The sequence below is a fragment of the Alosa sapidissima genome, chromosome 12 (assembly GCF_018492685.1).
Source record: "Alosa sapidissima isolate fAloSap1 chromosome 12, fAloSap1.pri, whole genome shotgun sequence".
Taxonomy (NCBI): Eukaryota; Metazoa; Chordata; class Actinopteri; order Clupeiformes; family Clupeidae; genus Alosa; species Alosa sapidissima.
Genome location: NC_055968.1, coordinates 36,638,300 through 36,656,132, shown reverse-complemented (window position 1 = coordinate 36,656,132; position 17,833 = coordinate 36,638,300). Strand labels below are relative to the sequence as shown.

Genomic DNA, 17,833 nt, shown 5'->3' with positions numbered 1-17,833 from the left:
CTCTCCACTCCTCTCCTCTCCTCCTCTCCTCTCCTCTCCACTCCTCTCCTCTCTCCTCCTCTCTCCTCCTCTCCTACTCTCTCCTCTTCCTCTCTCCTCCTCTCCTCTCCTCTCTCCTCCACACCTCTCCTCTCTCTTCCTCTCCTCCTCCTCTCCTCCTCTCCTCCTCTCCTCTCCTCTTCCTCTCTCCTCCTCTCCTCCTCCTCTCCTCTCCTCTCCTCTTCCTCTCTCTCTCCTCTCCTCTCCTCTCTCCTCCTCCCTCCTCCTCTCTTCTCCTCTCCTCTCTCTCATCCTCTCCTCTCTCCTCCTCTCTCCTCTCTCCTCCTCCTCTCTCTCATCCTCTCCTCTCTCCTCCTCCTCTCTTCTCCTCTCCTCTCTTCTATCTCCTCATCTCTCCTTTCCTCTCTCCTCTCTCTTCTCTCCTCCTCCTCTCTCTCCTCCTTCTCCTCTTTCTTCTACTGTATGTGTGCATCTCCTCTTCTCTCTCCTCCTCCTCTCTCTCCTCTTCCTCTCCTCTCTCCTCCTCTCCTCTCTCCTTCTCTCTCTTCCTCTCCTCTCTCCTCCTCTCTCTCCTCCTCTCTCCTCCTCTTCCTCTCTCTCCTCCTCTCATCTCCTCTCTCCTCCTCCTCTCTCCTCTCCTCTCTCCTCCTCCTCTCTCTCATCCTCTCCTCTCTCCTCCTCCTCTCTTCTCCTCTCTCCTCCTCCTTTCTCCTCCTTCTCTCCTTTCCTCTCTCCTCTCTCCTCTCTCCTCTGTGTCCAGCCATCACCCTAATGCTTCTATTGATCCATGATGCACATGTCTACACACATGCGCGCACACACACACACATGCGCGCACACACACATACATGCCGTGTCAGTATAAAGACCCCGTCACCCTTCCAGTTTTAAAGTTGACAAGAAAAGAAACACAACACAGCATGTGGTTTTCAAGCAGGTGATGCAGTGTATTAAACAAAATGTCATTCAGTTCAGGACGTCGGCGACGTCGACAGCAGTTCATTAGATCAACAAAACGCTACGTCTATGGCGACGCACACAAACAAAACAATAACCAAAAAAACAAACAAATGAAAACAAGTGGCCTAGGAGGGACGGGCAGCAAGTGTTCCTGTGTGTGTGTGTGTAGCCTATATGAGCGTGTGTGTGTCCCGGGAGGAGAGCAGCAAGTGTTCCTGTGTGTGTGTGTGTGTGTAGCCTATATGAGCGTGTGTGTGTCCCGGGAGGAGAGCAGCAAGGAAGAGATGAAAACGACGGAGGCCTAGTTGAAACCGAAGTTTTTGGAGGAGGTTTAGGGAGGTATAGGCTCGATTAGCCAGGCAAAAAGTGTAGCCTAACACTTCGCACTAATCCAATAGCACAGTACCTTTATAATCCACACGTCCATTACAAAAATCCACGTTCACTTCCAGTCGTCCAATAGGTCCATAGGTTTTAGTTTACTTCCAGTAGTCCAATAGGTCCATAGGTTTTAGTTTATTTCCATCAAAGCGCTTCCGAACTTCCACCGAGCTACCGCAACCTCCGACGCAACGCATTGACTGAACATTCAACTCCCCGCCGGTTTGCCAGCTCACTTCCTGTTTTGTTTAAAGCGACTCCAGCTCATGACCTCCACCACACCTGATTGGCTAGTCAATTAGAAGGTCACTAAGCCAGCCAACTACTTCAAGTCAAGTCAGATTTATTTGTATATTTATTTGTATTTAACATGCACAGAGTGCAACCCAAAGCGCTCCACATATAAGACATTGTCATTGACACATAACAAAAGACAATAGATGCCGGACGGAGCGGCGTAGTCGCCAGCGTACCCGTGACACTAAGACATACAAGACATACAACAAACAAATTAATAAATAATAATTAAAAATAAAATTAGTCCAATTTCCAACCGGCTGAAAATGTCCAAGGGCAAAGATGACCCGCATGAAAACTGCGCACAGCTGTGTCCAAGTGACAATAGTGAGGAAGTAATATATAATAAAAGTGTGATGTAGTGAAAATAAGTAAACAAATATATTTGGGTAGATTAAATATTTTATGTAAACATGACAGAAACGTGATTCTGTCACAACACACACACACACACAGTTCTGAGAGTGATAGAGCTGTTCCACCTGCATCCTGCATTAGTGCCGAGGTAGCCTGGGCTCTCACACACACACACACACACACACCGCGTCTAGCCTGTCACATCCCTTCTCTAGCCTGGGTCTCTGCACCCCCCAAAGTGACCTTCTCTGCCTGCTCTATACTGGGCTTCAGGACAGAGACAATACAGCCAGTCAGCTGCAGGTGGTCAGGAGGCACACACACACATACACACACACACAGCTCATCAGTCCAGTAGGCTGTCTCCAGACCAGAGGGGTAAAGAAAGGCGTGATTGGCTCTGTGTGACGACTATTTAATCAGACACACTGTATGAACCCCCTTTACCATCACACTGAAGGATCTTCTCAATAAGACGTCTCTGTGTGAGTGTGTGTGTGTGTGTGTCCATTGAGCTCAGATAAATTGCCTTTAGAGGCCAAAGCTTGTGCCCATACTTTGAGATGGCAGGCTGAATAAGCCTCACACCGTGCAGAAAATGTCTCTTTCCGAGAAGAGAGGAGTAGGGCAGAGAGATGAGAGGAGGAGAGGAGGAGATGAGAGAAGGAGAGGAGGAGGGGTGAGAAGGAGAGGAGAGGAGAGGAGAGGAGAGAGGAGTAGGGCAGAGAGAGGAGAGGAGAGAAGAGGAGAGAAGAGAGGAGAGGAGAGGAGAGGAGAGGAGAGGAGAGAAGATGAGAGGAGAGAAGAGAAGAGAAGAGAAGAGAGATGAGAGGAGAGAAGAGAGAAGAGGAGAGAGGAGAGGAGAGAGGAGAGGAGTAGAGAGAAGAGAAGAGGAGAGGAGAGAGGAGAGGAGAGGAGAGAAGAGAGGAGAGAAGAGGAGAGGAGAGAAGAGAGGAGGGGGTGGAGGGGTTGTTGCGGGTGACTAGTCATCTGGGGAGACACGTGGTCCAGGCTCTAATCACTTAATAGTCCAGTCAAGTGCCCTTAGGACAAGCACAGGACCGGGACTTCCTCTTTATCGGCCAACCACAGAGCACACAGCTCACAGGCAGCCAACCACAGAGCACACAGCTCACAGGCAGCCAATCACAGAGCACACAGCTCACAGGCAGGCAGCCAATCAGAGCACACAGTTTACAGGCAGCCAATCACAGAGCACACAACTCACAGGCAGCCACTGGGCCTGATCAGGGAGGGGGAAGTGGCGTTGAGCTAGTATCCCATCAGCCACTGGGCCTGGTCAGGGAGGGGGAAGTGGCGTTGAGCTAGTATCCCATCAGCCACTGGGCCTGGTCAGGGAGGGGGAAGTGCCGTTGAGCTAGTATCCCATCAGCCACTGGGCCTGGTCAGGGGAGCCGCCATGACAGAGCGTCCTTTCAGGGTGAGGGGGGTAGAGCACTGGGGGAGAGGGTTGAACCCAGGGTGTGTGTGTGTGTGTGTGTGTGTGTGTGTGTGTGTGTGTGTGTGTGTGTGTGTGAGTGAGGGTGTGTACTTTAATGCTGTCATTCAGTAAACTTTGTTTCTTCAATGCATGACATGACATCAGGCCATAATGATGAGTCTCATAGTCATGACGACTGACAACTCGTAGACATGACGGTGGTGTTCTTGTTGCCATCTAATAGAGACAACGAAAGCAAATAGTGCACAAAATACACACACACACACGCTACATGCCTGCTCCTTCAGCTGAAATAACAAACGTGTGTGTGTGTGTGTGTGTGTGTGTGTGCGTTTCAGGAGAAGAGGAAGAGACAGACAGAGATCGAGAATAAGAAGCGCCAGTTGGAAGATGACCGCCGGCAGCTCCAGCACCTCAAGGTAAGATACGCTGAGTCATCATGACCCCCCCCCCACCCCCCCCCCCCTGCAGGTAAGATACGCTGAGTCATCATCTGTCTGGCCATCTGACCTTTGACCCTACCTGCTTGCGCTCCCTGGCAGAGATGGACCGCAGCCCGGTGTCCTCCCCACTCACCTGTGCCGACGCCCTTAAACAGACGTGACAGCAGTGCCCCCTGTGGCCAGTCTGGCCCAGGATTGGCCCACTTCTGTTCCTGATGTTATGTGTGTCATCTGGTCCTGATCTTATGTGTGTCATCTGGTCCTGATCTTATGTGTGTCATCTGGTCCTGATCGTATACACACATAAGATCAGGACCAGAAGTGGACACACATAAGGACCAGAACCAGTGTCATTTGGAACCAGTGTCATCTGGTCCTGATCTTATGTCCACATCTGGTCCTGATCTTATGTGTGTCATCTGGTCCTGATCTTATGTGTGTTCACATCTGGTCCTGATCTTGTGTCCACATCTGGTGCTGATCTTATGTCCACATCTGGTCCTGATCTTATATGTGTTCACATCTGGTCTGGTGTTTCTGGCGAACATGTTTTCTCTGAACAGTTCACTGTGTCCAGACGGGTGGGTGGGTGTGCCAGGCGACAGTGATGGATGCTTCCTCTGCGTCCCTGTCTGGAAGCAAACAGTCTGAGTGCTACTGACTTATTAGTATGATGGTGGAGGAGGTGGAGGAGGAGGAGGAGGGGTATGAAATTGTGTTTTTGGTGGAGGAGGAGGAGGAGGGGTATGAAATTGTGTTTTTGGTGGAGGAGGAGGAGGAGGGGTATGAAATTGTGTTTTTGGTGGAGGAGGAGGAGGAGGCCGTTTGATTGGGGAGAGGATGGAGAAAGGTTGGGGGAGGTTGTCCTGAATGGTGATTTGCCAGTAATGGGTGAGTTATGAACCTTGAAGCTGGTGTGTGTGTGTGTGTGTGTGTGTGTGTGTGTGTGTGTGTGTGTGTGTGGAGGGGGGGGGGGGGGGTTGTATTGAGAGCCTATTGAACAGGGTGTGGCATTGCTTAGGACAGGTCTGGTAGAGTAGGCAGCTCTACATGTTGAATTGGATTTCTGATTCAATGAGCCACACACATTAAAGGCTCCCACTAGAGCAGATTCTTCCACATTGTGGCTATAACACACTGCTAGCTCTGTTAGATGACGGCTATAACACACTGCTAGCTCCGTCAGATGGTGGTGGCTATAACACACTGCTAGCTCTGTTAGATGGCGGCTATAACACACTGCTAGCTCTGTTAGATGGCGGCTATAACACACTGCTAGCTCTGTTAGATGGCGGCTATAACACACTGCTAGCTCTGTTAGATGGCGGCTATAACACACTCTATAACACACTGCTAGCTCTGTTAGATGGCGGCTATAACACACTCTATAACACACTGCTAGCTCTGTTAGATGGCGGCTATAACACACTCTATAACACACTGCTAGCTCTGTTAGATGGCGGCTATAACACACTCTATAACACACTGCTAGCTCTGTTAGATGGCAGCTATAACACACTGCTAGCTCTGTTAGATGGCGGCTATAACACACTGCTAGCTCTGTTAGATGGTGGCTATAACACACTGCTAGCTCTGTTAGATGGCGGCTATAACGCATGACCAGCTCTGATCTGCAGAGTGTGTGTGTGTGTGTGTGGCATCACTCAGAATGGGCCTGGCCAGCAGCTGTGGGAGCGCATTTATGATAGTGTGAGTGAGAGAGAGAGTGTGTGTGTGTGTGTGTGTGTCAATGTGTGTGTGTGTGTGTGTGTGTGTGTGTGTGTGTGTGTGTCAATGTGTGTGTGTCAATGTGTGTGTGTGTGTGTGTGTTTGTGTGTCTATCTGTGTGTGTGTGTGTGTTTGTGTGTCTGTGTGTGTGTGTGTGTGTGTGTGTGTGTGTGTGTCAATGCGTGTGTGTGTGTTTGTGTGTCTATGTGTGTGTGTGTTTGTGTGTCTATGTTTGTGTGTCTATGTGTGTGTGTGTGTTTGTGTGTCTATGTGTGTGTGTGTTTGTGTGTCTATGTGTGTGTGTGTGTCTATGTGTTTGTGTGTCTATGTGTATGTGTGTTTGTGTGTCTATGTTTGTGTGTCTATGTGTGTGTGTGTGTGTGTGTGTGTGTGTGTGTGTGTGTTTGTGTGTCTATGTGTGTGTGTGTGTGTTTGTGTGTCTATGTGTGTGTCTATGTGTGTGTGTGTCTATGTCTATGTGTGTGTGTGTCTATGTGTATGTGTGTGTGTGTGTGTGTGTGTGTGTTTGTGTGTCTATGTGTGTGTGTGTCTATGTGTATGTGTGTGTGTGTGTGTGTGTTTGTGTGTCTATGTGTATGTGTGTGTGTGTGTGTGTTTGTGTGTCTATGTGTGTGTGTGTGTGTGTGTATGTGTGTGTGTGTTTATGTGTATGTGTGTGTGTGTGTGTCTATGTGTGTGTGTGTGTCTATGTGTATGTGTGTGTGTGTGTGTTTAGAGCCTTGGGGGCAGAGCAGTGGGCCGGGAGGCTCGAGAGTGAGACAGAAGAAGAGAGCGACTTGGCTAATTGGGCTGATGGGATATAACTAGGCTAACAGAGCTAACTGAGCTGATGGGCTAACTGGGTTAAGTAGGCTAACTGGGCTAGATAGATAGATAGATACTTTATTGATCCCCAAGGGGAAATTCAAGCTGATGGGCTAACTGGGCTAACAGGGCTAACTGAGCTAATGGGCTAACAGGGATAATTGGGCTGATGGGCTAATTGGGCTGATGGGCTAACTGAGCTAATTGGGATAACTGGACTGATGGGCTAACTGGGCTAAAAGGGGTAACTGAGCTGATGGGCTAACTGGGCTAAAAGGGGTAACTGAGCTGATGGGCTAACTGGGCTAACAGGGCTAACTGGGCTGATGGCTTAAAGGAGTAACTAGGCTGATGGCTTAAAGGACTTCCTGTTCCTGTTATGAGACTTAAAATGCCGTTTCCTCCTGCTAAATATGCAGCACATTGTTTCATGAACACAAAACTCTCTCCCACACACACACACAGACACACACACTCTCTCTCTTTCTCTCTAGTGCTCTAGTCTGCTGTAGTCTGGCCCGGTCTACGTAGTCTGGTCTGGTTTGGTCTACTGTCTCCCCCTGCAAAGGCTGGCCAGAAATATCCAATAAAACAACTTACCATTAGCAGTTTCTATGGACCTCAAATGCACAGTCAGCAAGCCAGACAGAGAGAGAGAGGGAGGATGGTGATTGAGCGAAAGAGAGAGAGAGAGAAGGGAAGGTGAGGGAGAGAGAGATGGAGGGAGGATGGTGAGGGAGCAAAAGAGAGAGAGATAGAGGGAAACAAAATATTGGAGGGAGGATGGTGAGAGAGGAAGGGAGAGAGGGAGAGAGAGAGGAAGGGAGAAAGAGAGAGGGAGAGAGAGAGGAAGGGAGAAAGAGAGGGAGAGAGAGAGGTAGGGAGAGAGAGTATGGTGAGGGCACAAAAGAGTGAGGGAGAGAAAGAGAAACAGGAAGCCATGGTATGAATGGCCAGTGTGTGTGTGTGTGTGTATGTGTGTGTGACAGAGAGAGCGACTGGTAAGAGAGGGGCAAGCTGCCATAAGCTTCTCATGCAGCTCATGCTGGACAGAGAGACACAGAGACTCTTCATTGTTGTAATCTGTACAGAGTCTTTGGTGTTTACGTCAATGAAGAGATGTGTTTTTAATCTGTACAGAGTCTTTGGTGTTTAAAAACACATCTCTTCATTGTAATCTGTACAGAGTCTTTTGTGTTTAAAAACACATATCTTCATTGTTGTAAACTTTAGAGAGTCTTTGTTTAAAAACACATCTCTTTATTGTTGTAAACTTTAGAGAGTCTTTGGTGTTTAAAAACACATCTCTTCATTGTTGTAATCTTTAGAGAGTCTTTGTTTAAAAACACATCTCTTCATTCTGTTGATGGTGACTGGAGAAAGGGGTCCATCCCCATGGAAACAGATCCGTGCTAATGGTCTGATTTTGGGCTGGGGTGGGGTGTGTGTGGATGGGGGGGGGGGTGTTTGAAGAGAGAAGGAATTAGGGGTGAGCTCATCTCCCTGGTGTGCGCATCCATCTGTGCAGAGGTTTGTCACAGAATCTGTGTGTGTGTGTGCTGATGTAAGAGCCTGAAAATATTGTTACCATCCAAATGCATGTACATTACAGTTATAAAAATATAGAAAATATTTTGTCTTCATGGTGTGTGGGTGTGTGACATGCAAGAATGTGAATAACTAGTGCAAAATCCCTCAGAGTGTGATATCTAACAGCCAGTGTGACTGTGATAGCTGGATATAGTAGTCAGGGTCAAAGGCACATGATGTGTGTGGGTGTGTCTGTGTCTGTGTCTGTGTGTGTGTGGGTGTGTCTGTCTGTCTGTGTCTGTGTCTGTGTGTGTGTGAGCGTGTGTGTGTGTGTCTGCGTGTGTTTGAGTTGTCTGTGGCTGATCGTGACTGCACAAGTGTGTTGCGTCTCTTCAACAATTGATCAGACACAGGATGTCAGTGGGGGGGGGGTGTTTGTCTGCTATTTTAGAGTGCATTGACTGCAGGTGTGGAGGAGTGGAAGGGAGTGTGTGTGTGTGATCATGTATGCTTATTTTTCTCTCTCACGTTTTTGTCAGCATGTGTCTGTGTCTGTGTGTGTGTGTGTGTGTGTGTGTGTGTGTGTGTGTGTGTGTGTGTGTGTGTGTGTGTGTGTGTGTGTGTCTGTGTGTCGTACAACACACAACACACAATAAACTAACAACACACAACAGCATTGTACAACACACAACACACCAACAGCATCACACAACACACCAACAGCATCTCACAACACACAACACACCAACAGCATCACACAACACACCAACAGCATCACACAACACACTAACAGCATCGCACAACATACAACACAGCAACAGCATCGCACAACACACAACACACCAACAGTATCGTACAACACACAACACACTAACAGCATCGCACAACACACAACACACCAACAGCATCACACAACACACCAACAGCATCGCACAACACACATCACACCAACAGCATCACACAACACACAGCACACCAACAGCATCACACAACACACCGACAGCATCGCACAACACACAACACTCAACACACCAACAGCATCACACACCACACAACACACCACACCAACAGCATCGTACAACACACAACACACCAACAGCATCGCACAACACACAACAGCATCGCACAACACACAACAGCATCGCACAACACTCAACACACCAACAGCATCACACACTACACAACACACCACACCAACAGCATCGTACAACACACAACACACCAACAGCATCGCACAACACACAACACACCAACAGCATCGCACAACACACCAACAGCATCGCACAACACACAACACACCAACAGCATCGCACAACACACAGCACACCAACAGCATCGCACAACACACAACACACCAACAGCATCACACAACACACCAACAGCATCGCATAACACACAACACACCAACAGCATCGCACAACACACAGCACACCAACAGCATCGCACAACACACAACACACCAACAGCATCACACAACACACAGCACAACAACAGCATCACACAACACACCAACAGCATCCCACACAACACACCACACCAACAGCATCGTACAACACACAACACACCAACAGCATCGCACAACACACGACAGCATCGCACAACACACAACAGCATCACACAACACTCAACACACCAACAGCATCACACACCACACAACACACCACACCAACAGCATCGTACAACACACAACACACCAACAGCATCGCACAACACAGAACAGCATCGCACAACACACAACACACCAACAACATCGCACAACACACAACACACCAACAGCATCGCACAACACACAACACACCAACAGCATCGCACAACACACAACAGCATCGCACAACACACAACAGCATCGCACAGCACACAACACACCAACAGCAACACACAACACACCTAGCCTGGGTGTTCCCATGCTGCCTTGCGCACGATTTGATTCACGCTGCTAAGGCAGCCTGGAGACCATGGAGCAAATTTTAGCCTGAGATAGGGGACCAATCACAGAACAAGAGGGAAAGCAAGACGATGATGAGCTATGCACAGACGCATTTGATAGACATCCGTGGCACCCAATAAACGGATCTGGGCATTTTTTTCAAATACGAGAAAATTAACGTTTGGTTCCCAGACCACGTCTCATTGAGAAGTGGTGGCGCTAGCCAGGCTACAACACACCAACAGCATCGCATAACACACCAACAGCATCGCACAACACACAACACACAACAGCAACACACAACACACAACACACAACACACACACACAACAGCAACACACAACAGCAACACACAACACGCAACACGCAACACACCAACAGCATCGTACAACACACAACACTCAACAGCATCACACAACACACCAACAGCATCGTACAACACACAACACACAACACACCAACAGCATCGTACAACACACAACACTCAACACACTAACAGCATCACACAACACACAGCACACCAACAGCATCGCACAACACACCAACAGCATCGTACAACACACAACACTCAACACACCAACAGCATCACACAACACACCAACAGCATCGTACAACACACAACACACAGGACATCAACAGCATCGCACAACACACCAACAGCATCGTACAACACACAACACTCAACACACCAACAGCATCACACAACACACCAACAGCATCGTACAACACACAACACACAACACACAACACACCAACAGCATCGTACAACACACAACACTCAACACACTAACAGCATCACACAACACACAGCACACCAACAGCATCGCACAACACACCAACAGCATCGTACAACACACAACACTCAACACACCAACAGCATCACACAACACACAGCACACCAACAGCATCGCACAACACACCAACAGCATCACACAACAAAACACACCAACAGCATCGCACAACACACAACACACCAACAGCATCGCACAACACACAGCACACCAATAGCATCGCACAACACACCAACAGCATCGCACAACACACAACACACCAACAGCATCGCACATCACACAACGCATCAACAGCATCGCACAACACACAAAACATCAACAGCATCGCACACCACACAACACACAACACACCAACAGCATCGCACAACACACAACACACCAACAGCACCGCACACCACACTACACACCAACAGCATCACACACCACGCAACACACCAACAGCATCGCATAACACACAACACACCAACAGCATCGCACAGCACACAACACACCAACAGCATCACACAACACACCAACAGCATCGCACAACACACAACATTCAACACACCAACAGCATCACACACCACACAACACACCACACAACACACCAACAGCATCGTACAACACACAACACACCAACAGCATCGCACAACACACAACACACCAACAGCATCGCACAACACACAACACACCAACAGCATCGCACAACACTCAACACACCAACAGCATCACACACCTCACAACACACCAACAGCATCGCACAACACACAACATTCAACACACCAACAGCATCACACACCACACAACACACCAACAGCATCGCACAACACACAACACACCAACAGCATCACACAACACACAACACACCAACAGCATCACACACCACACAACACACCAACAGCATCGCACAACACACAACATTCAACACACCAACAGCATCACACACCACACAACACACCAACAGCGTCGCACAACACACAACACACCAACAGCATCACACAACACACAACACACCAACAGCATCGTACAACACACCAACAGCATCGTACAACACACCAACAGCATCGCACAACACACAACAGCATCGCACAACACTCAACACACCAACAGCATCACACACCACACAACACACCACACCAACAGCATCGTACAACACACAACACACCAACAGCATCGCACAACACACAACAGCATCGCACAACACACAACACACCAACAGCATCGCACAACACACCAACAGCATCGCACAACACACAACACACCAACAGCATCGCACAACACACAACACACCAACAGCATCACACAACACACAGCACACCAACAGCATCACACAACACACCAACAGCATCACACACCACACAACACACCACACCAACAGCATCGTACAACACACAACACACCAACAGCATCGCACAACACACGACAGCATCGCACAACACACAACAGCATCACACAACACTCAACACACCAACAGCATCACACACCACACAACACACCACACCAACAGCATCGTACAACACACAACACACCAACAGCATCGCACAACACAGAACAGCATCGCACAACACACAACACACCAACAGCATCGCACAACACACAACACACCAACAGCATCGCACAACACACAACAGCATCGCACAACACACAACAGCATCGCACAGCACACAACACACCAACAGCAACACACAACACACCTAGCCTGGGTGTTCCCATGCTGCCTTGCGCGCGATTTGATTCACGCTGCTAAGGCAGCCTGGAGACCATGGAGCAAATTTTCGCCTGAGATAGGGGACCAATCACAGAACAAGAGGGAAAGCAAGACGATGATGAGCTATGCACAGACGCATTTGATAGACATCCGTGGCACCCAATAAACGGATCTGGGCATTTTTTTCAAATACGAGAAAATTAACGTTTGGTTCCCAGACCACGTCTCATTGAGAAGTGGTGGCGCTAGCCAGGCTACAACACACCAACAGCATCGCATAACACACCAACAGCATCGCACAACACACAACACACAACAGCAACACACAACACACAACACACAACACACAACACACACACACAACAGCAACACACAACAGCAACACGCAACACACCAACAGCATCGTACAACACACAACACTCAACAGCATCACACAACACACCAACAGCATCGTACAACACACAACACACAACACACCAACAGCATCGTACAACACACAACACTCAACACACTAACAGCATCACACAACACACAGCACACCAACAGCATCGCACAACACACCAACAGCATCGTACAACACACAACACTCAACAGCATCACACAACACACCAACAGCATCGTACAACACACAACACTCAACACACTAACAGCATCACACAACACACAGCACACCAACAGCATCGTACAACACACAACACTCAACAGCATCACACAACACACCAACAGCATCGTACAACACACAACACACAACACACCAACAGCATCGCACAACACACAACACACCAACAGCATCGCACAACACACAACACACCAACAGCATCACACACCTCACAACACACCAACAGCATCGCACAACACACAACATTCAACACACCAACATCATCACACACCACACAACAGCTGATCAACTGTCGCTTTTACTTTTGAATGTAGTTCCATTGCAAAAAGAGACCGGACTACTTGCGGAGTGATATGCAAGACGTAAATCAGAAGCCTGTTGCCATTGACAGCAGTAATTATGTTTCAACGGTAATTACATGAATATATTGACCGTCGAATGTTGGGAAATCCCATTCAAGTCAACGGAGCGTTCTAGTAGCATTGTGAAGAGCCGTATAATAAATAATTACAAGGGTTAATGAGACAAAAAACAATACACATAATTAAATGACATTTTATTTAATACCAATGTGAAAGGAAAATAATTCTCAAATAGGGCTTACATTCCAAGAGTGTTGAGGTTGTTTATGTAATCTGTGTGTTGATATATATATCCTATCAGACTCAGTTCTGTCTCATATCAGAGATATAACACATAAACATATGCATATATATATATATATATATATATATATATATATATATATATATATCCTACCAGACTCAGCCCTGCCTCATATTAGAGATGTCTTTTATCCAAGTGCAGGTGCCTTTGATTTCTGTCATGAAGACACAGTAGGAACACAAAAGCTAAATGGCTATACCTACTAGGGACTCAGCGTCTTCAGAGAGTGCGTGTGTGAGAGAGTGATTAAGTGTGTGTGTGTGTGTGTGTGTGTGTAAGAGTGCATTTATTTTTGAGTGTATTTCTTTGTGTGTGCAATAGAGAGGGTGTGTGTTTAAGAGTGTGTTTGTGTATGTAAAAAAGAGTGAATATATGTGCTACTGTGTGTGTGTGTGTGTGTATATATGTGTGTGTGGCTACACAGTGCAGCTTGTGGAATCCTCAGACTACTTAGAGTTGGTGAAAGGGCCTTATTAGTTCCTTGCCAAATCGCTCCGATTGCTTGGATTCATTGAATGCTGCTGCTAATAGCTTGTGAAACGAAGGCATGTCAGCATCTAATGAAGTAATCAGAACATTGCTGAGATGAATGATGTGCTGTGTGTGTGTGTGTGTGTGTGTGTGTAATCAGAACATTGCTGAGCTGAATGATGTGCTGTGTGTGTGTGTGTTGAGATGAATGATGTGCTGTGTGTGTTTTTTCTAGGATTCCTAGTTCAGTGGAAGATGTTTCTCTTCAGCAAATATAATTTTGAAATAGAGCAAAAGTGTGTGTGTGTGTGTGTGTGGAGAGAGAGGCAAGGCAGTGTGTGTGTGTGTGTGTGGAGAGAGAGGCAAGGCAGTGTGTGTGTGTGTGTGTGTGAGGAGAGAGAGGCAAAGCGGTGTGTGTGTGTGTGTGTGTGTGTGTGTGTGTGTGTGTGTGCCAAGTCAAGTCGGCTTTTATTGTCAATTTCTTTACATGCACTGGTCATACAAAGAATTGAAATTTCGTTTCTTACTTTCCCATGCAGACATAGACATGCTTTAAATACAGACATAGACATACTATAGACATAGACATAGCCATAGACAATAAACATTAAATTAAAGTGCGAGACTGAAATATAGAACATGTATGTATCAAAAATAGAAATATAGGACATATATATAAAAAAAATAGAGGTAGTTGTGTTGTATATTTATATAGTCTTAACAGTTACATGAAGTTTAAACTTGTGCTTGTGTGACCTGTATATTTACATTGATATGCAGTATGCAGTAATTTCAAGTATATCAGGCTTGATGTGAAGCAGCAACACGTTAGGCTGCGCAGTCACAGTGCAGTTCCACAGGGCGGTGTTGGGGGGGGGGGGGGGTTAGGGTAGACAGGATCCTAGTTTTCTAAGTTCCTGGCTGGCTGGTGGGTGGGGGGGGGCTGTCAGTGATGGGAGAGTGGGTAGAGTGTTCAGCATCCTGATTGCTTGGTGGATGAAGCTACTTGCCAGTCTGGTGGTGCGGGAGCGGAGGCTCCTGTACCTCTTTCCAGAGGGCAGGAGGCTGAACAGTTCGTGTGCAGGGTGGGTTGTATCCTTGACAATCATTAGTGCTTTGCGGGTGAGGCGGGTGGTGTAAATGTCCTGCAGGGAGGGGAGTGGTGCTCCAATGATCCTCTTAGCTGTGTTAACAGTGCGCTGGAGGGTCTTCCTGTTCTGATCTGTGCAGCTTCCGCCCCACACTGTGATGCAGCTGGAGACGATGCTCTCGATGGTCCCTCTGTAGAATGTAGTCATGACGGGAGGCACTTGCGGGAGGGGTGGACAGTGGTGGCAGTTGTTTGTGGCCTCTCTGAAAGTTGACAACAATCTCCTTGGTCTTGCTGTGTGTGTGTGAGGAGAGAGAGGGGCAAAGCGGTGTGTGTGTGTGTGTGTGGAGAGAGAGAGGCAAAGCGGTGTGTGTGTGTGTGGAGAGAGGGGGGCAAAGCGGTGTGTGTGTGTGTGTGTGGAGAGAGAGAGGCAAAGCGGTGTGTGTGTGTGTGTGTGTGTGTGAGGAGAGAGAGGCAAAGCGGTGTGTGTGTGTGTGTGTGTGTGTGTGGAGAGAGGGGGGCAAAGCGGTGTGTGTGTGTGTGTGTGTGTGTGTGGAGAGAGGGGCAAAGCGGTGTGTGTGTGTGTGTGTGTGTGTGTGGAGAGAGGGGCAAAGCGGTGTGTGTGTGTGTGTGTGTGTGTGTGTGAGGAGAGAGGGGCAAAGCGGTGTGTGTGTGTGTGTTTGTGTGTGTGTGTAGAGAGAGGCAAGGCGGTCAGTGTGTGTGTGCGTGTGTGTGTGTGTGTGTGTGAGGAGGAAGAGGCAAGGCGGTGTGTGTGTGTGTGTGTGTGTGTGTGTGTGTGTGTGTGTGTGTGTGTGTGTGTGTGTGTGTGTGTGTGAGGAGAGAGGCAAGGCGGTGTGTGTGTGTGTGTGTGTGAGGAGAGAGGCAAGGCGGTGTGTGTGTGTGTGTGGAGACAGGCAAGGCGGTCTGTTGGTATCCTACTGAAGGGCTGATGTTGAACAGCTGTGAGTGAGCGAATGGCGTGTTACGACCCACAATGCATTGTGCTTTCCGAGACCCCTCCAGGCTGATCAGGGAGGCCATTGTGTGCACAGGGAATCGTTTCCGGGAGCAGCTTTCCTTGAGAAACTCTGGACCTCTGAACTGAATTCATTACAACACCAGGCTGCATGTACTGGACATGTGCATTTGAGGAAGAAAGAAAGAAAGAACGAACAGACAGACAGACAGACAGACAGACAGACAGACAGACAGACTTCATTGTCATTGTACATGCTAACATGCTAACAGGCTAACTAGTGACGTCTTGAGGTCATTATACTCCTCTCTACTGAATGTTGGATTAGTGGATGTTAGAGGATGGTGTCCACTGTGTGATGTATTTAAATCCTCCACCTGAGGATGTGTCCAGCCAGCTCACCTGAGGGCATGTCCAGCCAGCTCACCTGAGGATGTGTCCAACCAGCTCACCTGAGGATGTGTCCAGCCAGCTCACCTGAGGATGTGTCCAACCAGCGCACCTGAGGATGTGTCCAACCAGCGCACCTGAGGAGTTACTGGTGTCCTCTCAAAGTTGCCAAGGGAAACGCTAGACATGTGGTTGCTGTCATGGTTACCTGCAGTCATGGTTACCTCTATTGTCTGTCCGAAATGTACAATGTCTGGTGGGAAAACACAAACATGCGCACACACACACACACAGTGGGGTTGTGTTGGGATGAGTAAGCTGGTTGTGCCCAGCACTGAGCCTCTGAGCTGCTGTCAAATAGAAGACTGTGCCAACCCACATTCCGACATTTACAGCCAGTTAGCTGAATTATCCAGCCACAGAGAATAGTGTGTGTGTGTGTGTGTGTGTGTGTGTGTGTGGGTGTGTACGCGTGCGTGCGCGTGTGTGTGTCTGTCTGTGTGTTTATGTGAATTATCCAGCCAAAGGTCCAGTCCAATCAGAGGCCAGCTAGTTGTCGTGCTGCTGTGATTGACGGGTGCCAGTGTCTGTAGAGGCCCTCCTGAGGGGGGGGGGGAGCTCTGCGCTGACCTGTCTTCCTCTGTCCAGTCCAAGGCTGCTGGACGGAGTGTGTGTGTGTGTGTGTGTGTGTGTGTGCTGACCTCTCTTCCTCTGTCCAGTCCAAGGCTGCTGGACGGAGTGTGTGTGTGTGTGTGTGTGTGTGTGTGTGTGTGTGTGTGTGTGTGTGCTGACCTCTCTTCCTCTGTGCAGTCCAAGGCTGCTGGACGGTGTGTGTGTGTGTGTGTGTGCTGACCTCTCTTCCTCTGTGCAGTCCAAGGCTGCTGGACGGAGTGTGTGTGTGTGTGTGTGTGTGTGTGTGTGTGTGTGTGTGTGTGTGTGCTGACCTCTCTTCCTCTGTCCAGTCCAAGGCTGCTGGACGGAGTGTGTGTGTGTGTGTGTGTGTGTGTGTGTGTGTGTGTGCTGACCTCTCTTCCTCTGTGCAGTCCAAGGCTGCTGGACGGTGTGTGTGTGTGTGTGTGTGTGCTGACCTCTCTTCCTCTGTGCAGTCCAAGGCTGCTGGACGGTGTGTGTGAGTGTGTGTGTGCTGACCTCTCTTCCTCTGTGCAGTCCAAGGCTGCTGGACGGAGTGTGTGTGTGTGTGTGTGTGTGTGTGTGTGTGTGCTGACCTCTCTT

General features: G+C 48.5%; 1 protein-coding gene across 1 annotated transcript in view; it reads left to right on the top strand.

Annotated features, from left to right (window-relative positions):
* Positions 1-3,415: 3,415 nt before the first annotated feature.
* palm1a (paralemmin 1a) overlaps positions 3,416-17,833 on the top strand; it is a 34,273-nt gene continuing 19,855 nt past the window's right edge. The window contains exons 1-2 of the mRNA XM_042058181.1: positions 3,416-3,436; positions 3,799-3,876. Coding sequence (XP_041914115.1) covers positions 3,416-3,436; positions 3,799-3,876 — 99 coding nt within the window. The remainder of the gene's footprint in view (positions 3,437-3,798; positions 3,877-17,833) is intronic.